Source organism: Vanellus vanellus (assembly GCF_965231255.1).
Source record: "Vanellus vanellus genome assembly, chromosome: 17".
Lineage (NCBI taxonomy): Eukaryota > Metazoa > Chordata > Aves > Charadriiformes > Charadriidae > Vanellus > Vanellus vanellus.
Window position 1 is genome coordinate 8,904,851 of NC_138922.1, and position 25,799 is coordinate 8,930,649.

Here is a 25,799-nt window from a genome sequence, read left to right on the forward strand (position 1 = left end):
ATCCATCTCTGCAAATCATAAAAAGCCACTGAATTAAGCTTTGTCTTGTAGTATAATTTACATCTGCTGTTCTTCAACTACTAGATTCATTTCTACCATAGATTTATTTTTTTCTGCTATTGTTACACAGCTGTAGGTCTTACATAAGGAATGCTAGGGGAACATTTTACATATCAAACATTTGAGTGTTAAAATTGCCTAAAACTCTCTATAGATATAAGTGTATATACACACATGCGTATGTCTCTATGCACCCCAACTGGACAACCATGTAGTGAATAAGGTAGTCCTGAAAAAACTATTTGAAAAAACCCAGAAACCTAATATCAGCATGAATAGAACAATTAATTTAAGATGCTAGAGGCTAGTGAAATTTAATATTGTCATCTTCTTCTCTGGTCTTTGGTATTTTGGTTTGCACTACATAGTAGCTGGCTTTGTTTGGAGGTTTTGGTTATTTTAGAGGAAGGAAATACGAGAAGCAGAATTTGATCACTTAGTAGTGCGATGCCTAAAGACGCAGCTGTTTCTGCTTATTCTTTGGACCAGGTAGGTTTGTGAGCTCCACCAGGTGGCTGAATGTCTCTGCTGAAGCAATGGGGCTCTCAGGATGAAAAATCCAACTGAGCTCATGAAAAGGCTAGACTCAAGTTCGACATTTCTGTTAAGCTTATAGTGAATTCAGACTCCAACAAAGAACAAATTTGGGCATTAGCTCAGACAGCCAATGAGGAGATGCAAATATATTTGGGAATATTTCCATCCATAACATGAAATTCCCTATGTATTCAATAGTTATTTTCATGCAAAGTATGGCAGGGGCAGAATATAAAATAAAGTTGTACTGTGAGAACACTACCCATAGCCATTTGGAGAGTGAGACACAGTGTCATCTTGGGTATCACTGAAAATATCTATCACAAAGCGAAGAGGCAAGTTAGGGAGTGAAAACGTATACCAAATTTAGAGATTCTCTAAATAAGGACACCTAGATTCAGTTCTATTTGTTAAACTTCTGCTGTAGAAGGAAATTACTTTACTAAAATATGAATTTGCCTGCATGTTCAATGCTACAGTATGGAGGACCCCTGTGCAGTTCAAGACAGTTTTAGAAGTCACATCAGTAAAAACTTTCTCATCATCATAGAAGAATATGTACTGGGCTTGACTGCTCAATGCACTGTTTCTGACACCAGATTCTGGATGTAAAAGTAAATATATATCAAGCCACAGAACAGGCCATTTGGAGGGAAAGTGGAGCTTTCCTCTACTGATACAAAACAAGACAGAAGTTTTTTGTGCCATTCTTTTTGCCTTTTGTACAGAAAAGCATGACAAAAAGGTTAATTTCTAGTACATAGCAGGGCTTTTGACAACTGTTTTGTCTATAAAAGCACCAGAATCACATAGAATGCAAAGAAGAACCCAGCACTCCCCTTCTACACCCGAATGCCACAAACATAATGTTTGCAGACAGGCCATATTAGAAGATTTAGTGCACTGTTTTTCTACAGAGGCAGATCTAATGCAGAGGTTGATATTCTGTAGTTTGGGAAATGTGATTGTAAGCATGTAATTGGTAAGCAAAACTATACCTTTGAAACACTTGCGAAAATATTTTCTTATTAAAGCCAGTTGACATTATTCCAACAACTTTGTATTTAAAAGCCTGCAACTAAGAATCCCCTCTTCTCCAATTATGAACAGCATGCTCCTCAAAATTCTTGCCGTAAATATAAGGCCCAGCAACAATATTATGTACTAAATGGTTGAAGGTGTCTTTATGCACATTATGCATGAAAACCAACTCAAACTCAGATTGCAGAACAAGGTCAAGCACGAAATTGAAAATTAAATGCCAGTATCTCAGTAACAGCTTCCTGAAGGGCACATTAGAATGGTTTACCGGAAATCTTCCCAGAAGGAGGCAAGAAACAAGAACATCTTTCACTTGAACCCATTTCTTCTACCTATACTACTTTAATGTCATTTAACTTTCTCTGGATTTCCATTTAATATGTGGCAGGGTTTGGGAGGCGGGGGGTTCAACCCCTGAGAGAATAGAGAACACTCATCCAGGGACTAAAGTTCTTATTTAAAGATTATTTAGATACTTTGGAACTTTACAGTCAGAATTATGATGGTCTTCAGGCACTAAATGATACAGTAGGTGCCTCCTGGGATCTTCTATCTTCTTGCCTAAGCAAGTTGGATGCCCAATTCCCAGAGCCTTTTGGGAGAAACTGTGTATCTTATGTACTTAGCTCTTTTTCCTTGGCCAGTCGTTTGCATTTTAAAGCACTTAGAGTTTGTAGATCTGGCCATCAATCTTAAAAAGCCACTGGGACTTTGACTGCTAAACCAGTTCTGAAAGTGAAAACAGTTATGAAAAAATATTCTGTATTTCAAATTGGACTTTCTAAAATATTTGTGTTCTGGAGCTCCTTCATGTCTTTATATTTACAATCTAGTGGTTTTTTAGGCAGAGTTTTGATGCAAAAACTACGCAAATGTGAAGTGCATTTTATAATTAATGGATACAAATAAAAAGAAATACTTGTGACTTGATGTAACAAGCTGGGAGAATTTCTGTGTCGTCTTCTACAAACATTACTTGTAGCTCTGTATCCTTCCTTAAGTATGCATCTGTGCCTGCCCAAATGTACTATTAATTCAAAGAAGGTTGTGAAAAGAGTAGTTACAGAATCAGCAACAAAGGAGAAACAATGGTAAGACAGAAACCAGAGCATCATTAATACAGGATAAGAGCTTCAAGTCTTTCAATTCAATGCAATTTTGCCACTTTAATTAGTAATTTTCCTTTGGTCCTCTCCAGAATTCCACTGTGATTACACTGAGTTAGAGGTGTAGGAAGAGAGTCATATCTCTGCACGCAACTCTTATCTCATTTCCCATCTCAATAAATACATAATTTTCTTTTTCATCTTTTTTTCCCTCTTAATTATTTTTTTACTTAAACTAGACATAGGAGTTGCATGAAAAATACTATAAAATAACTTGGGAATACAGTATTTAAAATTCTATCTATAAATTAATTTGAACTGGACAGCGTTCTTAACTGGGAAACTAAATCCAAGCAGGCAACGGTGAGAATAATGTGACTATGGCCCTGAGAGAGAGCCGGTTCAAGTCAAGTGGAAGGACTTCCACTGATTTCACCAGGTTCTGAGCGAGGCACCATCTTCTTACTACTATACTCTCTAGAACTAAAAAGCCACAAGTCCTGCCACAATGCAGTAAGCCCATAAACATGAAATTACAATGAGCAATAAAATCTTGAGAGACTAGTTTCGCTATTGCTTTAATTTATATCCCTGTTAACCAATTTTAAATGCACATTAAAATACCGTGTAATTCTAAAGATGTCAGTATGTGGATAATAGAGCCTGCCAAGGCCATGCAATGTGTTTCAGCCATATCCTGTTAGACTTCAGTCATTTATTTCTTCTTTATTGTAAGAAAGCCTAATTTAAGACTAGGAAGAAAAGCCATTTGAAGATGCCCATTTGCTGGATAGGAAAAGCAAAATGGAACCAGAGCTCACTCCTGGGAAATGGTCTGACATGCAATAGTGAATGGGTATTTTGTAGTCATGGTCATATGCACCCTAGTTTGAAAATACAGAAAGGTTGACTACATTATCTGAAATGCTTTCTCCGATGTCATGTGGTGTATTCTCTGAGTCGTATAGAACAGCTAAATCCTGCAGCTCTAAATTGGGACTAAAGCTGGGAATTAGCCATCGTTCCTATCTGCATGTTGTAGAAGGGCAGTTGGCCGATGATATGGTTTTAACTGCATCTGATTGAGATTTGAAGGAGCAACTCCTCTTAGAATTGAGCATCCTATTGATCCTGTACCTTGTAGTGCTATGGTAACACTAGCATGATCCCAGGTACAAAGGTTTATTCCTTCCATTCAGCTGCTCCCCTCCCCGTGAGAAACAAAAGATACAGTATTAAAATGCGATATCCTCAAAAAGCACATTAGCAATGCAGTTTCACTGTAAACACTGAAAAGAGATGGAGGCTACACTGCATAGCTGTGTAAATAAGTAATTTCACTCCAATTAAAAGAATTTGAAAAGAGACAGTTTTAAATAAAGCCATTGTAAAAGGAATATGATCTTGTAAATATTGATTATTTTTTTTTAAAGAATCAGCTTCTGATGTCCTTATTCAAGGGATGCAGCACTTGTCTCAGCAAGCAAATCCCACTGTTTCCACTGGGACCTATTTTCAGACAAAAGTACTAATCTAGGATTTTCAAAACTGGCAGTGGCTGATGTTTGTAGGGACTACTTCAGCCAGACTTGCTTTCTAATTATTCCAGCACAGAAATAAAGTAACACCTGGATTTCAGAGATATTACTACACCCAACATGACCAAAGTATTTCTTGTAAGCAAATGTTATGGTTTGAGAGGCCCATAACAATTTGTTGTCATTTAGACAATCATTCTATCACCTGATGACTCCTCCCCACCCGGGAAAGGGAAATCGGGAAAAACAAGAAAACCCGAGAGCTGAAGTATAAACAGATTTAATAGAATAAGATTAGATAATTAACATTAACAGCACTAAAGAACTGATATTGATCCCGACACCAATACAGAATATGCAAAGATTTTACTCAGCCAATTCTATCAGTAGGAAGCGGTGCACTCCCAGCAGTGGACAGCAAATGTCGGACACTGCGAGCACTACGGCTTCAGGAGGAAGGGAAGGCCTCAGGGCTCCGGCACCAGGGCACGAAGTTCTCAGGATGGCAGCCATCAAGGGAGAGAGAGCGAACTTCACAGCAAACTTTCTAATTTATAATGAGTGTGACGTTGATGGTATGAAATAATCCTGTTTGCCAGCTTGGGTCAAGTGCCCGGGTCTCACTCCTCCTCATCCCTGCACCTGGCGAGCTCAGAAACACTGAGACCTTGAGACCCACACACCATAGCTGGCTGTAAAGTAAATATTTTCACAAATTCAGACACTGGAGTCTTCTAAAAGTGCAGTTTTCCCAAGCATTAGAAGAGAAATTAGTCCTGTGTCTCTCAAACCAGCACAGCAAGGAAGAAAAATTCCATCTCCTCACCATCTGATTGAAATGCCACAGTTTAAATGCTAGTGCTTTTCAACCTTTGGGTTTATTTTTAAACTGAAACACAGTGGCTGTGCAGTTGGCTATTACTTGGCATGCATACATCCACCCTTCTTCCTTCCTCACTTCTGAAGTTATAACACAGTATGAGATATCCCCAAAATTTCACTGCAAATAATTATGTAACATTCTTCAACTCTATTAAAAAGAGCCTCTGAAATGGAAAACCTGGTAACGCACATGAAGGAGGTATGCCAAGTCCACAGTGCCTATCCTGTTGCCTACTGTCGCTTCTCTGTTGGGGCAGCTGTACCAATTCATTTTAGTAAGCCAAAAGACATGGGTTTCTCCAAAGGATCTGCAGGAACATCATTTTTCTTTTTTAATCAACAGCATAAAGACAGTAGGCAGACTAGCCTGACGACACAGGTATCTGAACTGGTTGTTTAATTCTCTCCCAGCCTCCTTACTGTTGCCTTGAACTCACCTTATCCATCTTTCTTTACCTACATCTCATTTAACATTTGTAAAATGACCTCTCTGTGTAAAGACCTTCATTCTTCACCTAAACCCCCATAACCAAAGCTCCTAGATATTAGAGACACAGAAAAAATAAATTAGGGGGAGGTCATGAAAAGGTCCTGAAGAACCACATCTGTGTTCGGGTGGAACACCCATCAGCTCTGTGCTCTGGTGTCAAGAGAAAAACTTGCAGTGTGACCTGCTTATTTTGTGCTACATACTTGAGTATTTTTCTCTTTCGACCAGATACTGAAAGGCTGTAGGCTGTGATGTTGTCTACATGCACTTGTGAATTATAGCAGTGCCATTTGCACAGCTGTAGTTAATGACCTGTCAGGTTTCCCATTATGATGTTATGCTGTTATATTCAGGGTTTATATCCTGACTATAAAGTTGGTGACTGCTTGGTCTGGAAATACGAATGCATTTTTGTACATTTTATAAATACAAAATGAAAAAATGCCCTAATATAAAAGCACACGCTACAAAGAATGGAAAAGGTGATAATTTTAAGTAATATTTTCAGTAGCAGAAAAAAATAATCAATAACATTCAGGAAGCTTCCTTCTTTGGCCAGAGTCATTAACTATAATGCGATTTACAGCTCTGAGCAGGGTCAGCAGGTAGCCGGAAATGCATTAAGTAGGTGACTGTATTTTATGGTGAGTTTGTTTGTAAGAGATAGTAAATCTCTCGATGACCACAAATAGCACATGCCCAGAAATACCACAGTAGGGTGATGTTATATGATAGTGTATTTTAATGCGTCTAAGTAACAGCAGTAAAACTTCTCCAAATAATAATTTCACATACTCACAGGCAGGTAGATGTGGTAAATGATGAGCATGGATTTAGCTCCTGAGTGTGTTCAATGGATTCATGGTTCAGTGAATTCACAACTGACCTTTTTAGAGAGATGTTACAAGAGCAGGAAATTTTCACTGAGTACAAATGAGCGGTTTCAGCCTATCAAGTCAATAGCAATGCCCTAATTGAAGAGCCTAAGTAATCCTGCACATACACACACACGGTACTTTCAGAAATAAAGTTCTTGCAGGCTACTGAATAAATACCATGACATAACAATCCTCTGATTCCACATTTACAATTTAAATCATAGCAGTGTGTGAGGAAAGTACTTGCATACTATATGATATATCTACCTTTAGGTAACAGCCTCATTTCCTTTTCTCTTTGACCTCTTTCTCCATTAGGCAGGGGATGAGATTCAACTTGGAACTTCCTTGTGAGTAAGAGTAAAGCTTTCATTGCCAACGAACAACAAGAAGAGTTACTCTGTGTAACCATACACAGAGTAGTGGTGTGATCTTATTTCACAGGAGTTTATTTTAACCGCAGATAAGGGTGTAGCTGCAGTGACCATGTTTTCTTCTGTATGAAGTAACAAATTCCACCCTAATGACACTAAATTGTACTAATGAGATGTACAAATTGAAAACTGTATGCTATATTAATATAAAGTCCTCAGTGGTGCTGATTTCATCACCAATGTAACAGCTAGGAATAATCTCCCTGAAGTAAAAAAAATAATCTGCTGTAAATAGTTTCAGTGAAGTAAGAGGTGGATTCCTAACTGATAATTGCAAACTTTAATTGTAGTACTCTTAAAATATAATTGTCTTCATCAAAGCATTTTACAAGAGCATTTTTTGTAAGTGGGATAATGACAGGAGGAGCGGTGAGGCAACCTCTTAGTGTCACTCATTATCTCTATTTCCATGCTATTTTGTGATCCCTTCCAGTTCTATCTCATCCCATATAGATTTATGGCAGAAGTACCTAAGCAAACATAAGCTGAAGCACTGTAACCCTTCTCTGATTAAGTTCAATTACATGTCACTGCAGAAGAGTGTTATTAGCACAGAAAAATACTACTCCTTGTTATTCTCATTGACTTCTTTCTCCATGAGACATAAACTTATTTTACCCTATACAACAAAAATCTATAAAGAAAGGGGTTTTTTTTAATGTAGGGAGTGATGACTGCTACTATCTGTCTTGTACAAAAACACATGCACACACACAAAAAAAGACTACTACTACAAGGTAATTAACAGTCAAAGCTCCAAGTCCTCTCCTTACAGAATCAACAAGTGCAGATGTCATTACTTTCAGTTTGGATTATTAGCTTAGAAAAGTTCCTTGGGTCTCTGGGCAGCCACTAATACTTCTATCGGATTTTTTGTGCTTCAATTCTGCTCCTCTAAGACACAGATACCATCAAAACGTCTGCTGCCAAAGGGTGAACTACTAAGATATTGTGTGAAGAGTAGCCTGTCAAGGCGTAAGATAAGATAAACCTCTTGAATATACCAATACATATACTCAGTAGCACCAGCATGCAGGAGCCGTGGTGTCTGGCACTTAGAACTGTCCTGAATCATTCTTCAAAGTAAGGATTTACAAGCTTTCAGTTATTAATGACTTAGTTATGGACCACTGTTTCAACTGGTTTTATACTTAGCTTGTCAAGAATACGATAAACCGTTCCCTGTATATACCAGTATCTACATTGGAATTCCTTCCTTTTCTTTTAGGTCACAGTAAAGAACCTAAGACAAGAAAGATTCCTAATATTAGCCTTACCTTTTTATTTCTAACCCCAAACTTTTGATGATACATCTAAGGTCCCGCACAGGAATGACCCTTCTTCTGTAAAGCAAAAGCTTAAAAAGATATTCTCATCATGGAATGATGCACCCTTGAAAGACCACAGAGGTGGGCTTGCTGGCATTTCACTTTTAATGAGTTCAAAGTGGGCTGGGATAATATTAAAAAAAAAAAAAAATTACATCACATTTGCAGAAAGAGCAGGTACTTAACCAACAGTAACTGTAGGTCTTCAAGATTCTTTAATGACTGTAGACTCCACAGTGTGTAGGACAGCAGATGCTTTGGATACTGCTGTTCACCTGTTTGAGGATTTAAATGCCTAAATGGTAACCGCCACCTCTTAAACTTCCTCCCAGCTAGAAGTCATCATCTGCACAGGTTGTGGTAGCCCTACCAACTACAGCTATCTCAAAGAATTACTGTTAGCTAATTGTTCTTTCTTCTTATAACCCATACTAGTGTCACTGGAAGGTAAACAGCAACCACTTCAAAGTAGAACGAAGGAGGATTTTCAAGTTCATAAAATAGTAATTGTAATACTATCTCTAAAACTGGCATCTAACCTAGCAGCAAAGTGCGAGGTACAATAAGTGACAAGGATCTGCAGATTACTGCCTTGAAGGTCTTCTATATGAGCACATTCCTGAAGTAGAAGAGGGATACTGCTTGTGTCCTAGCAGGAGGAACCTGCAGGTTCAGCAGGAGAGGTACTAGACAGCTGGTAACACAGCCAGATACAACGTGCTATCCAATGCAGTATTTGTTACAAAGGAAAGGCTTGACCTTTGCAGTGCCTGACTGTGGCTAGAAATAGAAAGGAAGACAACTTGAATCATTTGGTCCTGTCATAATGAAGCAAAGTCTGAGCTATTACATGCAATTTTTGTTCCATGTATATTAATCATAACTTAGGAGGAAAAAACACACCCAAGAAAGATAATTATGCTGTGAAGGTAAAAGGGATCTGAGACCACTTTAGCAAAGAACTGTGGTCCAACCACAAGTCTGGCAAGATTTAAAATTTTAGATTTTCAGAGTTCTTTACTGTGATTAGTTCACATTGCTTGCCCTCTAAGATTTATTTGTTTTGTTGAAGGACTGAAGGAAGCTTTGGGGGAAAAAAAGTATTCAGAGATCTGTTTGCAAATTGGTTGCAGCTACAGGCCGTATGTAAGACAGCAACGTACTCTCTCCAAAAGGCCCTTGTAAAAAGGATTGCGTAGATGGATATTCAAAGAAGTGGGAAGGACATGAAGACAGTAACTTTTTGAGTTTCATGCCGGTAATGAAAGCACCTGTATAGGATAATCCCCAACCCTGGGGCTCCTTAGTCAAGTGAGGAGTGGGCTGTGGGAACCAAATCACAGTGCCACCAGGTCCTTGTGAAAAGCGGAAGGCCTATGCAGCAGGCAGGCAGGCAGAGCTGCCCTCTTACGAGGGTATTCACTGGAGGCCGCCTGCCAGGACACCTCCTCCAGTCAGACTGCCCTGGAGACCCACACTGTGTAGTGTCCTGTGGTCCTGTACACCTTCCTCTGCATTGACTCAAAGTTTTGGTATAGTCTTCTTTCATTGCTAAACAGAACTAATAGACAAAGTGACAAAAAGCTGGAGCTAATTCCTTTTGATTAAGAAATATTCTCCCTATTACTATCAAGCATAAAGCATCTACAGATCGTAGGTTCTCTTTGACTCTGCCTATTAACTTTGAGCTTAGACTACCCACCACTGGAACGTTAAAGGTACAGAGGCCATAAATAGGGGAAGAAAACCAATATGACTAGGCCTAACATAGTCTATCAAAGCTTTTATAATGTAGTTTAGACAAGATAGTGTGACTAACTTACTTACCCCATCAATCTCCCGTTTTTACTCCCTTTCCTCGTTTTTGTTGCTCCTTTTTACTCCCTTGAGAAGGGGAAAGTTTCTAAAAAAACTCTCACTGCTCATCACCTTTGCATCTCTGGACAAGACACCATTCAGAAAGCTATAGTGGCAGTTTTTCTTCGTGGCTTGAGACTGATCATAGTTATTAATTCAGCAAACAGTCTCACAGAAAGCTTCTAGGGAGATTTCTATGTAATTCAAAGCTAGCCAGAAACTAGGAACCAATTAGAAGAAAATTTCCTGTGCATATTGGCCATTGCAGAAGTTGGATGTAGCTAAAAAAAATTTAGCATATTGCTAGTTAATGCAGCCATCCTCATTGGCAACTCGTTCTAAGGGTTAGTCACGGGCAACAGAAATGGCCCAACTGAAATTACAGCAAACAGGGCTGTCCTATCAGCCCAAGTGGTATATGCCTTTGAAGTTCATTTTGCACTTCTTACAGGGTAGATGAGAGTTCAGGATTCAGCTTGGTTGGCAACCCCAGAGAAGGCTTGCTACCGAAGTGTTTAAGACAAAGCCCTTAATCCTGCTTAATTACTAAGAGTTACTGGACAAACAAAAGACTGCTGGACCACAGCCAGACAAATGAACACCTTGTGTATTCTCACTTGAACTTGCTAAGAAAGTGCCCATTACACAAGCGAGGCGCCCCCAGTGCACATCCTAGAATATCATTAAATTAACACTTTTGTTCAGCAGCCACTTGTAGCATTTTCTTAAATGAACAAACACATCCCATTTCTCACACATACATCTTCACAATCAATGTCAACTTTGATTCTTCTACTACTGCTATGATTGCTCTTGAAGGGAGAACATTGCAGATCACCACTCAAACACAGTGTCTTGCATTATTCCTCCAGATATTTGTGAAGGCAAGCAGATTTACATTTGTATTAAAATCAGGTGAACTCATAAAACAACTTACAGTATTTATATTTGCTTAAAGCTTTGCATCATCAGAAGTTGAGAGACATAGATTGAGATTGTTAAATACAATTCTTGCAATAAAGAAGTATAGCATGGTTCTCAGTTTTATCAGTGACTTGCCAAGGGACATTTCATCTCCCAGTAGAATGTGAGTAGCCACATAACAGGAGCATCACAGGCTTTGTCAGGAGAATCCAACCCATGAAATCATTAATCTGGAAAACTCTGCTTTAAGTCAGACATAGTACCCATAAAACTCTTCTAATAAGAATAAATGTTGACTAAATCTGGAGACCAAGTTGTACCACATGGAACTGTGTGTCCTTGTGAAGGTACAGTATTATGTAGAAACATAATCAGATCCTAATATGCTAAATTCCACTTTTTTCATATTTTATTTCAGGGACAAATAACCTCTAAGGTGTGACTCACTCTCTAATCAGCCTCTATACATTTTTATGGAAGATTCAAAATTACAGACTCCTCCTGATAGTATCATTAACTACAGTACTGCTACTGATGTGTGTCTCAAACTCAATGCTGTAATTTTGTTACAATTCATATGAAGATGAGTAAATGTTGCCTTATTTGTGTTAGAACTGAGGCCATCAAATGTCTCTCCTCAACAGCGTTCCTTTCTTCTTCCAAATTAAAACAAGTCAACTTATCCCTTCCTTGCTATTTTAAAATAATGAATTGTATCAACAATTCATTGAAAAGCGAGACAATGGTTTTATGTTTTAATTATTTAACTTCCATGCAAAAATACAGAAAAATCTAGTTGTCTTTCTAGTTACATGACTCGCAAACAGTCAATTTTTGCAAAATCACCAAAGGCAGTAAGAAACCAAGAAATTATTTGGTACAAAATATATTTCCTTCAAGCTATCTTTAACTGACAGCCACCGCTGAAACATTATCCATACTAACCTAAGTTCCAATCAATAAGTGAATGATTTTCAGAATCTATGCTCTATCACCCTGAAGAAATGAATTGTTCCAATATATTGCTTTCTAAAAGAAAAAATGCTCTTATTCTTCCAATAAATAATTATATATGGCTGGTTAATTCTTCAGACTTGGCACCAGACTGAATGATTTTGAAGAGTATGTGCAGATTGTTTAAAACACTGCTGTAGCTCAGACAGCACCGTTTTCACTGACAAGCAAAATGCACCCAGACAGTGAGTGATGCTGCAGCCTCCTGAAGTCCCAAAATAAGATGAGAAGAAATTTTATAGTTAGTAAAAAAGGGAGCAATACAGGAGCAGCAATCAGAAGGTTTATGTTTTGTATTATTTAGGCAGCCAAACTAAGTGATCACCAGTCTCGATGTATGAAATAGACCCCTATGTGATTGGAGGATGGCGTAATACCTGAGCTGTTCAGAAAGCTTAAGATGTATTTGGGTTTGAAGTTTTAGGTCTCTCAGTTTCAGGCATGGACAAACAGTTCACTGTTCTTACAGTGACCTGTCTGTCAAAGGTTATTTTTGGACATGTACATAAAGAAATTTATAGTGTAAAAGAAATCTTAAAGCCCACACAGGGGAAACTAGGGACGCTTGCACTGCCAGTGTGGGCCATAACAAAAGCACATGGCGATAGCAGGAAGTTTAAAATCAGCTTTTGGCACTCATGACTAAAATTGTCAATTGTTTCAGGCTTCTTTTTCCTTGGAAATCATTAACAAATCCACACATTTCCTCCTTGGAGGGAGTTTGTCAGCTCTTCACAAACACTGCCCCTGTGTGCCTTTTGAGTCAGTCATAATCCCATCAACGTGATCGTTGTAAAAGGCAGGAGCAGCATTACCAATCTCTAGCAGTCTTTTCCCTTTTATAGTAAAATAAATTGCGAAAGGAACTATGAATAGGGTATTTCTCTTCTTAGGGAAACGGGCAGCCTTTGATTTGGTAGTCTGTAGTCAACAATGAGTCATAGTGGATGTAGATCTTTATCTGGAATTAAAGTTGTTTTACAACCTTTATTATAAGGCAGGTGAAGAACATTATTTGCTCCCTCAGCAAAGTTCACTCATTATTTGGTAGAGATGGACTTCCTCCCCTTAGCTAAGATTAGCACTATCATCTTGTAAAGTAACTTTAGACTTGGTATAATTCAGCGAGGGTCACGAAGACAGTGTCTTCCCAGGGCAAGAAACACTTATGTCCTTGTATTAACATGTAGTCCAAACTTTTAGTAACAGGATGTAGTTTTGGCAAGTGAATTCCATGATCATAAATTAGATTTAACCACCTTTATATTTTATGCTTACCAAAACCCCACTCTTATGATGTTATGATGCTATGAAATAACCATTCTGTGGGCAGAATCAATACAATCAGACACACATGAGTATCAAAGGTTATGTGCATCTATTTGAAGTAAAAAAAAAAAGGTACAGAATAGTCTGAAATATTATTGCCTTTGCCACCCTGAACAGGCTTGCACTACTTCAGTGACATAAATTATTCATAGTCACAGCAAAACTCAGCCAAACGAAAGGTTATTTAAAAAAAGGTTATTTATATATATTTTAACCCATCATGAACTACTTCGATATTCCATACCAGAAAAAGTCTATGTAGTGAAAGTATGTAATAATATAGATTATTTGATTATTATGCAAATCACCATGTATAAAGAAAAGTATTCATGCTTCATTCTTGAATATTCCCTGAAGTTTAATTGGAAACCTAATTTGCATTCAATTAACATTTTAAAGCACTACTTACTTTCTATTTTGTTTGCCTACATGATTTAAATCATAAGAGCAATTCTCTGCTTTTAGAAAAGGTGCGAGGTGGGAGAGCATTTTATGCATCACTTGTATATACAAAGATCCAGCCACTGATGCACCTTCCTTTCTGCACTTGACAACTCTGTGCCCTCACTTGCAAGGCTTGGCACTAAGAAAGACCTGAACCACAGTTACTGTAGTGAGGGAACCTGCCAGTCACAATTGCTGTCTTCTCTGTTGAGCAGTGCAAGAAGGGAAGTTGGGAAAGACAGTGTAATGGGTCTTGCACCTCATCTCTGCCTATATCCTCTCCTACCTGTGAGATACGCATCAGTGATTGTAAGGCACTGGTTTACACCATGTCATTTAAGTTGTGAATCCTGGAATCTGGGGAAGAAACTGTGTCCAGATGAACATATTACATTCGTAACAGATTTAAAATATTTTTTCTAACATCAATCCCAGAGTATAGGGAATCTGGGATTTGGGGAATGTAGTGAAGTATGATTTGATTTTTATGAACTGCTCAAAGACAAATTTCCACAGGATCCAAAGCTTTTTTTAGGACTTGACTCAAATGCATACAATACAGAGTATTAAGCAGAACTTATGAATGGCATATTCTAACCTAGGCATACTGTGATACACTCCTAAATGCATTCTTACTCAACTACACATGAAAGAAGAAGAGATAGTTCAAAGAAAGACAGTGACTTTGCTTTGAAGTAGGCGATAAGTATTCACACAGCCAAAGCTGTGACAGACAAACTCTAGCAACTCATCCTGGATTGTTTTACAATGGTCTTACCCCCAGTTAGTCATCTCTATGCTTGTGGTTGCTCCCCCAAGCAGCTAAAGAGCTGTATTCATGTCAATCATATTAGCTTAGATGCCAGTTTTGAACTGCAGTGACAGTCTTGCACAAATAGTCCTTTCTATTATCTTTGGGCGTGGTTAACTTCCAGCCCTGGGACAGGACAAACAGCTGTGGAAAGGCAACATCTTAGCAGATGGCTATAGCTGTTTGCTTCAGCGCACATCAGTCAGCAACTTCAGCTATAGCTCCTCAGACTGCCTAGCAGCTATCACCTCTCAGGTGCTAATTAGCATCTCATGCGAGATCTGATATGTGACTGCTAACATTATGGATAAACTTAATATGCACTAACATATCCTTTGTGATGTGTTAGTCTGAGATCATAAACATAAAGTGCATCCTTGAAATGCTTTAAATATGGTTTTCAAAGACTCCAAAATCTAGGTCCTCCTGAAAAAAATTAGTTGTTTGTTTTGTAAAAATTCATGGCATTTCTCTCTTCTGCTGAGGCCTACATGTTGCAGAGTTGAATTTGAAAGAAACATGACAGTCTGCAAGAAAAGTGGCCCCAAATTACCCTTGCTTCCTTCATTGCTGCTTCAGTGAGCTGTTCATAAATGCCTTTCTGGACCAATTCTTGAGGATGTGTGCTAGGTTAGTCCAATATTCAACACTTACAGGTAATTCAGAGTTCTCTCAGAAAGGGGGTGTCTCTGCACAATAGTCTAAAAAGGTATTCCTTCTTGAAAGTTTGAGTCATGACTGTTTCCCCCTTAATCTTCTAAGGATGTTCCCAAGCCCAAATTTCTCACGGCATTAAGACTAGAATACCATAAGCATTACCTGATCACTTATGTTTCTTTACATGGTGACAAATTATTTTTCTCGATAACTTTAAGCTGACATAATTAGAAAGTCAGTTAAGCAAATATTTTTTTCATTCACCTTCTACTGGGCATCTGTCTGGGTTGTGCAAATCAGAAAGGCTGAAATTTCTTGAAAGAGGGTGATTATGTTCTCCACGTTTCTTCCCCTGCTGTCAACATTAGAAACTAAACATACATAACAATACACTGCTGTATCTTTGACAGCACAAACTGATCTCCAGTAAATCTGAAAAGCTACTTTATGCTACATCAATAGGTAATTAAGTTCCAGGCTTGTAGTTGTTGATTTTCATATGTGCTTTTCACAAGAATTTCAGTGCCAGAAACTTGTGGTTTGAAATATTTCGTCTCATTTTCACTAGTGTTCCTATCAAGATAATCAGCATTTTGGATATTTTTAATGACTGTCAGATTTTAACTGTTGTCATAACAGTGGAAATATCTGAGGATAGGTCAAATCTACAGATTCTTAGGAATAGATCGCATAATGGCCAAGTAATATTTTCTAGTACTTTGAGAAAATAAAGATCATGTAGCAATTTTCATTGTAGGACTTGAAGCACTATTTTACCTTATAATATATAGCTAATATACATAAATTAATGCATAATCATCTCAACTGCACTGAAAACATACTGAACAAAATAATCACTGAATGTTTCTGTGTATACTGAAGGAGAAACGTACTGTCAAATCAGCTCCACAACTGAACAGAAAATGGAGGTTGCTAAAGTTTCCTGACTCCTAAGTGAAAATATGTAGTCAAATGGAACAGTGAAGACCCAACAAAGTAATTCTGTCTGAAAGAAACAATAAAATAATTTACAGAAAGGGAGCATAAAAATATCAGGTGTCAAATGTGGGTCAAAAACAAAATAAAAAATTGTCAGTCTAAGAACTACTAGCGTCTCAGGCAGCTTGAATCCTGAAATGTGTCATAGAGATCCAGAGCTAAAAAGAACAAGCAAAGGCCTACTCAGACCACATGATACTTAAGGAGTATATAGCATTAGGACAACCAATACACACGTTTTGGAGGAGTTCTACCAATACTGACCAATGCCAGGGTATTGCAAGCCTGGATCTCACTTTTGCCTATCAAATTCAGGTGGTGTTGCTTACTTAGATCCTTTTAGCTGCCAACTGATTATTTACCATTTACTAAATCTTACTGAAGTCAAGTTAGGATTTAATCTTTTTTCTCTTACCTTTTCTTGTTTTCAAAAGAAAAATCACTGAAACTTGCATGTTAGTTTCATGTTTCAATTGGGTTCCTTTCCTACTATACCCTTAAATTTGTAGAAATGGGATTATTTAAAGTGCTGCATCAGATAAATAAATTCATCCAGTTAATAATAATACTGCTTTTCACACCACCCTTTCTCTTTTCTATACACAGCACACACACATTCACAAAGTAGCATTGTGTTAGTTAGAAACCAGAATGTCATCAAAGTGATTTCTTTCCCAGAAAACAGCCATGGTCTTTGAACGATGTATTGACAAAAACCTTTCTATGCTTCACTATAATGTGATGGTGAGTACTTGTGTACTTCAAATCTTTGTAATGGATAAAAAAAGCAAACCCAAAAAACTCTCACCCAAACCCAACTGTATTAATTCCAGTGAAAAAATATTTAATAAAAACCTAAGGTTTTTAAATTACACTTACCTGGAACAAAGCTTCCCTGGACCACCTCCTTATAAGCCCACCAGCCTTCATGGATTTTTGGTGAATTTTGTTGAGCTAGAAAGAAATAATCAAAGAAACCATAAAATTAAGGCAAGGCATAGGAAATATTTAGTTATGTAAACTTTGGAAACTCTAAACAGTGTATCATCTTCTACAGAAAAGCAGTTCCTCAAGTTCGCAAGTGATTTTTATTCAATTTATTGAATTATGATAAGTACCTGTATCTTAGAGGACTTTGTCTCTTTTTCTGATACGGTAAAACATACTCAACTTCCGAAGAACTGGTCACTGAACTTAAAAATTCAGGCATAAATGAGGCTCTATAGCACTATTGATGGTTTCTGTGCCACCCATAGATTCAGTGTGGGGTAAAAACACAGAGAAAACTGTGCTCAGATACTGTAGGCAATATCCGAGTCCAAGTTGGTGGATTGAAAAGCAGTTTCTCCCCTTCCTTTCCCAAGTTCTCCAATAACTTCTCACTTTGAATGGGAAGAAGAGACAGAGTGAACCACAATAGCTGTGTTTATAACTGCTTCTCCTTTTGTCCCGTGCTCTGAGTTCCAAAACCAGAACAGAAATGCACAGCCCATAGCTTCACAAATATTGGCTTATGCTATAACGCTGAGGCAGGAATGCAAGGTTTTTTCTGTTATCTTCTCTGTCTGCAATGTAGCACCCACTACTTATCCCCCACCACAGTCATCCTGGTAGCTAGGCGAGATACTTGCTGCTGTTAGGCATATATGACCTGCAACCCCATTAGAGTTGCATTTGATATCACAGTGCAGTTACACAATGAAGGGTTTCTTTGACCAGTATTTTGAAGGCTGTAACAATAAAAGTCTAAGCTTTGGATAAGGTTTGCCCCGATGAGACTGTTGCTTAAATGACTTCTCTAAATTCCGGAAAAGCCACGAGCAGAAAGGTCGTGATCAGTCAGTTTGCTACTCATAAGGTAGCAAACTACTCATAAGGTAGTTCCCTTTGTCTTGAAGGACATTACAAGTGGAGCAAATTTTGTGGTCAAAATGTAAAATCTCTGTTAATTGGAAACACTTTCAAAGGGCATACAGGCACACAGGAAGATAAGCGTGCAGCTGATTTCTGTAAGAGCAGATCAGAGCTGATATGCAAATACGATCTGCCTTCACTTGTATTTTGCTTGATATTTTCATATTTAGAGCAACTCTTTTTCACTGAGCTACAGAAAGCTCTGCTACCTTGTGTATCATTAACTTCAAATTTTGGGTTGGTTTGGTTTCATAAGATACTTTCAATCTCTTGCACTAGGTCCAAGAAATTTTTAACATAAATACACAACTACAGAAGACGCTGGATTTAGCAGCTTTCTGCGGCAGTTTCATTTCTAGATCACATATTATATACAAAAGACACAATTACCCTGGGAAAAGTTCCAGCAATATAATAAAAATTGTTGTTGTCATTAAAAATTACAAAGAGGATGTGACATGCAGACTAAAAAGGATACAAGATGAGGACCATTACATACTGTTCTATCAGTAACAAAACAATATTTATGATTTAACTGACTGTAAATTGTAGAAACGAAAGTAAAGCTGAAGTTAATTAAACATACTGACAGAAGGACCAACACTGCTTTACCAGAAATCCAGACACACTAGTGGAATGGGTTATGCGTGGATATGGATTTTTCCTTGCAGTACAGATGCTCGTTCGGTTAATTGAATGGTGACATGTTAAACTGAAAGGACTATCCCACTGTGCGCTCTTTACAGCTTGCAGATGACATTATCTTCATTATTTCAGCTTTTCTATCATTGCCTAGAGAACTCAAACTCTATGGCTTTGCTGTGCCGGACTGCACTATACAAACATTTGCAAAATGGCAAATCCCAACCCACAATCAAAATATCTGAGCAGCAAAATATTCATATCCAGTCTGAACTGCAAATTTTTGGATCTCAACACTGGTTTATGCAGGTTGCTTTTTTGCCTCTATGCTTTGCAACAGAAGTCCTTAAAAGATTTCGGGATGCTTCAGCAATAGGAGAGGATACTAATGAGTCCCAACAAAGCACAGCAATTATTATTCTACTTAAAATTTCCCAGAAAATTGCATTGCATTAAAATGCATCGTGTAGTAATATTCACAGCTAAAGCTGGTTCGGATAACCAGAGAGAGCTGCATTCTAAAAGTGGGTGAGTAAAATCACATATGTAGATAGGGCAAGTTAGAAGACTTCAAGGAAGATGGGTATTTTCAAATGCAACTGCTTACTATCAGCATTCATAGAAACATCCAATCAAAAAAGGTATTGCTTTTGCCCACTCTGTGGCCAATGTAAATGACACATGCCAGATCCAGAGAAAAATCTAATCCATTATTCAGAGTTTAAATTAAACCAAAATCAAAAGAGGCCAGCTCTGCAGCTCTGCTTCAGTGTGTTGTCCCAATGCTTAGTAAGGCTAATTCCAAAAGGAATATCAGAAAAACTAAGATTTTTGTAATATTTCTTCAAATCTGCTGTAGTAGTATGGAACAGACTGCATGAGATGAGCAAGAAAATTAAATTATCAAAGCTTTGTACTAAATAACTGGGTGCCTGTGCAATTGCTTCAGCTGTCAGAGAAGAGCATGACCTGGCATCACTCTGCACATTCCATAGATATCAGATCCTTATCTCTTCAATACACATGAAAACAAAACACATAAAAAGGAGCACAGTAAGCAAAATAAGATGTTGTACCATAGCCATACAAAATATCTAAGACACGGCAAAAGCAATGCTGGGAGTCCTGCTGATTTACAGAAAACTGAGGCCACTGAGGAAATCAAGAGGAAAGGCAACTGGTTGTTGTGAGACAATCACCCAGACTAAGGAGACAATCCCCAGTGGCATGCTCTTTCTTGAACCCTGAATCCTCAATGTTTTATACCAGTTCAGGAAAAACATTCTGCGTAATAGTGCAGAGAGTGATTGAACACAGATTTCCACTCCACTGTGCATATGAAACCTAGCTTGGTGCCAAAGATTTACTCTGATGGATCCTACAGGGACTTTGCTTAGAAAGGAAAAAGATTTTATAAAGCTCTTGTATCTCTGAATGCAGAAGGAGGAGGTCTGCTAAGGCCAGGGAAGAAAGTTTGTCCTCCAAAAACTTCTCCTAAACCATTACTCCATTCTATTTTACACAAGCGGGCAAGAGGTCTTATTAAAGGAGAAAAAAGCTGTTGTCTATTTTTGAAACATAATCAGACCCATACCTGGATTAATAATGGAACAAGGGAATACAAAATTAGAATGAACAGACATATGGACAATCCTTGCTGAGAATCCTATCTGGGACACTTACACCTGATGCACATACAACACAGGGCCTCTACAATTGGTGTATCAATGCCCATCTGACAGAATGGCACTGTTCCTGGGTAAACAGGTTCAACCTTATGGCTCAGGAATTGTTGCCAAGGAAAAGGATTCTTCATATGTGCCACCTCATGACACTGAAAATAGCAAAATTCTTTCAGCATCCTTCTCCTTTCAGTTAAAGTAGAACTACTGTACCTCTCATTGCAATTTTCCCACTTGAGGACCATAAAGAGACACGTGTACTTGCTTTGTGGATTCTGATACTCCTATGTTCCTACCAGAACACTGCAGCTCCTCCACAGCAGCTCCTTTTTTTGGCACAACTTGTCACATAAGGTACTAAGGAGGCAAAAGGTCTAGAAAGCAATTCTGTATTTCTAAAGAGGGTTAAATATCTAAAAAAAATATTTCATTTCTGATACATCAGAGACTTCTGCTTTTACCACCAATACCTAGAGTGTGCCTTTAACTTCCAAGAAATATTGTTGCTTCTGCAATGCACCAAAATAAACAGGCCTATCTGAACAGACACTTTACTGTTAGGAGCATATTAACCTGCACAGGTAGCTTTGCAACAGCATTATTAGCATCAGCACTGTATTCTGCCATTAGTAGAGACAGTCCAAAATACCATGTTTGTCCAAAGTGCTAGAGGATATTGAATGACCTCCATTTGCTACAGCATTCTCTCCCTCAGTACTTAAATCACTAGTATCTGAGATTAGTAGCGCTGCTGATATAACACCATTATGTCAGATCTCTTTCAACACAGCTGCTGTAGAGGAGACAGGATATTTATTTGGAGCTGATATGACATGTGTTGCTTTCATTTTGTCAGATTATTGTAGGTATGTCTCATTGTGGAGCATAAAATTACAGGCTAAGTTTGGCAAGATGTTGTGCGTTTTTGTTTCCTGGTGACTTCCATGTATAGGGAAACAGCATTGTACAGGATCATAAAAACATACAGTAAATGCAAAGAGCAAAAGATGCCAATGCCCCATAAAGTACTCAGTTAACTACATCTATTTTAGAGGTTAAAATGAGCAGGCTTATGTTTCAAGGAGAAGTTGTTGCTCAGTCAGTAAAACTATTTTAAAATGATCAGATAACACTGTATCGGATACCAGGTACCACGATGCAGATGCTCAAATATCTGCATATAACTTGCAGCGCAAAGAGGTCTTCATCTTGTTGCAATGCTAATGCTGACATAATATAAAATGCTGTAATTAATACAAAATGCCCCTCAGTAAATATGCTCATTTGCAAGATATAAACAAGCCAATGTACAATTACTTATTTACTTTCTATACTTAAATAAAAGATAAGCAGGCTTGTAACTGATGCCATCGTTTGTCTTTTGCATCTGAGCATAAGCCAAGAGTAAAGTCCTGCCTGATCAGAATTCTCCATTCACTTCACTGCCATTTCACACAGATGAAAAATGCTACACTGTGGAGAATCAGGCTCACAGCAGTTAGGAAAAAAATTTTTTTCATCAGAATTTTATTGATCTGAGCTCTTCTGATTGCTATATTAATCACTCTGCATGCTTATTCCTACTGAACTTACATCCTAAGAGTCTTGCTTGTGATAACCTGGCTAGTATTGCCCTGGCATTAAATACACAATAACATTTTTATCACTGTTACCTCTTCTGCATAGTTATGAGATTAAAATGAAAACAAGCTGCAACTATGAGCCATGTCATTTCATAATGAACTTAGTGCAAAGCATTAATTCATTGCTAATACTTTTAGATGAAACTCACAGAAAAATGACATAGTGTTTACTACCAGAAAAATAAACCCTCAAATCTGCTATTACAATGGTGAACACTGAAAATGAAAGATACATTTATAACGTATTAGATGCTGGTGTGATCTTCACTTACGTCCACCCTTTGTGTCCCACAGAGTATTGGCTTTATAGGCCTTATCCTGCTTCTCTCCCAGCTAGCAGAAGCTACTGCTTAGCTATGTAATGCTATTTGACTTTCCATTCAAAGTTCCATAGTTCACTCTGAGTAGCTTCATCACTCTGAAGGTATCTTATTCAGTCATTGACAAGTATTCTAAGATGTTTGTGCCTTATTGCAGAAATTAAAATTAGAGGAATTTTCCTGTAGTGTTTCAGAAGATTGTGTGTTCTAATAGAAAATTAGCCCTAGAGAGAACAGTACAGGGTGGTTTAAAAAAAAAAAAAAAAGCTTTAAGAAAAAGTTTAATCTTTTTTGCTAAACTCCATTTCCAGAATCTTAGATAAGAGTTACTCAATCTAAAAAAAATCAGTTTTAACATCTTCAGTCATACAAGTACCAGCTTTTGGCTCACATCAACAAATGCCTCTTAAAGCAAATGGAATATACATGTATAATGGGAACCTGACAGCAGGGGAACTAAGCAGATGCAATTAGCTGAAGATTCAGCCCTCTATAATTAATGTTCAGTTTGTTTAAAACAAGTCTGTACATAATTGTAGCTATTATTTAAGATGTTTCTATGCAGCCTTTTTATATTAAAAGAATCTAACAACACACACTTCAGGCACTATATAAAGCATCACTTATAAGTGAATAGTTACAGGACAAGAAAGGTTAGCCTGCTTATGAATATTACAGCCTACATTGTATGCATCACCGTACGATGAGGGAGGGAAACGAAAACAAAGGATTATAAAGGGATCAATAAATAAAATGCTTTCATGAGCTATGCCAGATTTCTTTTTTTTTTTTTTTTTTATAACATTTTGCTCAGGAAACATGCAAATGCTCTTTCATTAAGTTAATACTTTCCAATTCCATAAATCCTTCTTCCACCATCCCCATGTGTAAAAGCTCTCACTGCTGCTGTGAATTCCAAACAGTATTCAACACAAGCAAAATGGATGTGACCTGTTTTTATCATGTCAGAGGGCAAAAGTAAGGCACTATCATTGGAACTCTGCTATGGCACAGACACTTGACTATTCCATGTATTTTCTATTTATTCTAATTTTGTTTCCTAATAAGTTTCCAATTAAAAACATGGGCCAAAGGGTGAGATTTCATACAAGCAGACTCATGCACGCTGGTAGTAGTGATAAACAATGTGACCTAACATTACAAGACAGCTAACAGCTAGCTGCGTCTACTGTCCCTATGTAGTTGGCTTTTGATGAGAGCCATTGAGTGTCCAGCGTCACTAAATCCTGCCAGAAGAACCGTAAACTAAGATGTTTCTAAGCACTTAAGCCCACATTAGGATGCACATTCTGGTTACTGCAGGACTTCAGTAGTATCTAACAATAGCTCAGTTTGCAGGAAATAAGAAGTATGTATAAGGCTCAGCTCTGTTCAGCAGAGGGAAGCATCTTGTGCAGATATTATTCTCATCCCCTCCAGTCAAATATATTTGTGAACATTTTCACTAAAGAATTTAAAATCTTTAAAGGCGAGGAACGGGGCAAAGGCAAGTGATAGCCAAAGGCCGCTACACAGAACTGGCAGGCAGGACTCCAGAACATGATTTCTTCCTCTGCTATTAATGTTGCAGGTGACTGTGCACTTTCATTTATCCACCTGTAAAAACTGACTTATAATACCAGCTATCATCTCATTGTTCAAGAAAGGAAATAGCAAGATTTAGTAGAAGGGATCCCATGAAACTGTGCTCACTAGGTGCTTATAAGTTGCGCTTCACTCAGCTATAGAAATAGAATTAATTTACAACTCCTTTGCTTTCTGACCTCTGAATACTATCAAAACAGTTTAAAATAAGCTTATGTGTAAGCAGGAATCATGCCCAATAATGTTTATGAAGAACATGAGATTGAACATGCCAGGTAACTGCATGCTATATCATGCTGTTAAAGGAAGCTGTATTAATATGTGTTTGGGTGGTGGGTCCCAATTTCTAATACGCACTTTTCCATAAAGCATATATGCCCAATCATGCAACTGTTATTTAAGTTCTAATATAAATGAACAAAACCATGGGCTGTATCTAAAGCTTTTAGTGAGAAAAGGTACAGTTCTTTTCCTTGTCTGGCACAAGATTCGAAATTGCATCAAAGCTGAACTACTGCAAGAAATCAGAGCAATTAAATTAATGCAGGAGAAAAACAGATAGCTGTATTGCAGCAGCTAGAACATAATACTGATTGCAAGCAGTGTGGGAAATTCAAAGGGTAACGCCAGAGACTTAGCACCCTTCATCTCAGTCATTCATGGCATGCTTAGGGTTTCAAGGATCCTAAACCACATTAGTACAATTTGGCTGTCTCAGTGTTTTCCAGAGTCTCTGATAGGAGTGTCAGCATATACTACAACCTACTCTGTGTTGTGTCAGATGGGGTAGTTCCTCTCCAATGGTTGTTTAATCATGTCTGGATATAAAGTGCAAAGAGCTCTGTAAAATAGTGCAGTAAGAAAAAGCAAGATATCCTGTGATATTAACTTTGCACCCCATGCCCTCCACTCCCATTAATTTCAATGCGGTTTGGGGACACACAGCAACTTCAAAGAAAATGGCCTCAATAGCCTTGAGCCTTTAAAGTTCAATACATTATTAATGCTAAATTAATAGGGCTTCCTTTAAAAGGAAACCACTAAGTTCCTTCCTCAGAAGTACATATGATATTGACACGTGATCAGGTTTCTGAACATCTGTACTCTCTCAACAGAAATTTACCAATCAGTAATAGTACAAACAGTCTGGGACTGTCCTGTTAGCTGCCACAGGCAGATCTTTTTTTTTGTTTTCCCAAATCTTTGGCTCCAGAAAAATTATTTCTCAGCAGTCTTCCCATGAGGTAAATGTGCCCAGAACTTAAGTATTCATCGCTGCTTAGGCAAACTCAAGGGGAAAAAATAAAGGTCTTCCAATTAACCCTCAAGACTAATGGCATGGCATCAATATTAGGTGCTTGATCCTACAAAATACACAGCAGCCTCAAATCCCACTGCATTCTACAGCACACGAAAACTTGCAGTCCAGAACGTGATATGGAAACATTCTAAAGAGCTACATCATATGCAGAGAATTCATAATGCTTAAGCAATACTATTATGAGCATTTTCTACAATCTTAACAAAGGGACATACCTGAAAAAGAAGGCTGCCTTCAATCTCCCTTGAAAACTCAGCAGAACTATGAATGGTAATCTTTAGGTCTTGTACATACATTACTTTAACTTCAGTCAATACAAAATGATGCATGCTCCTGAGATAGG

The 25,799-nt window shown here is 37.8% G+C and overlaps 1 protein-coding gene across 1 annotated transcript in view; it reads right to left on the reverse strand.

The window, feature by feature from the left end:
- The window catches only part of CA10 (carbonic anhydrase 10), a 206,604-nt gene that overhangs the window by 150,499 nt on the left and 30,306 nt on the right, over positions 1 to 25,799 (reverse strand). The window contains exon 2 of the mRNA XM_082492103.1: positions 17,209 to 17,283. Within this exon, the coding sequence (XP_082348229.1) occupies positions 17,209 to 17,283 (75 nt within the window). The remainder of the gene's footprint in view (positions 1 to 17,208; positions 17,284 to 25,799) is intronic.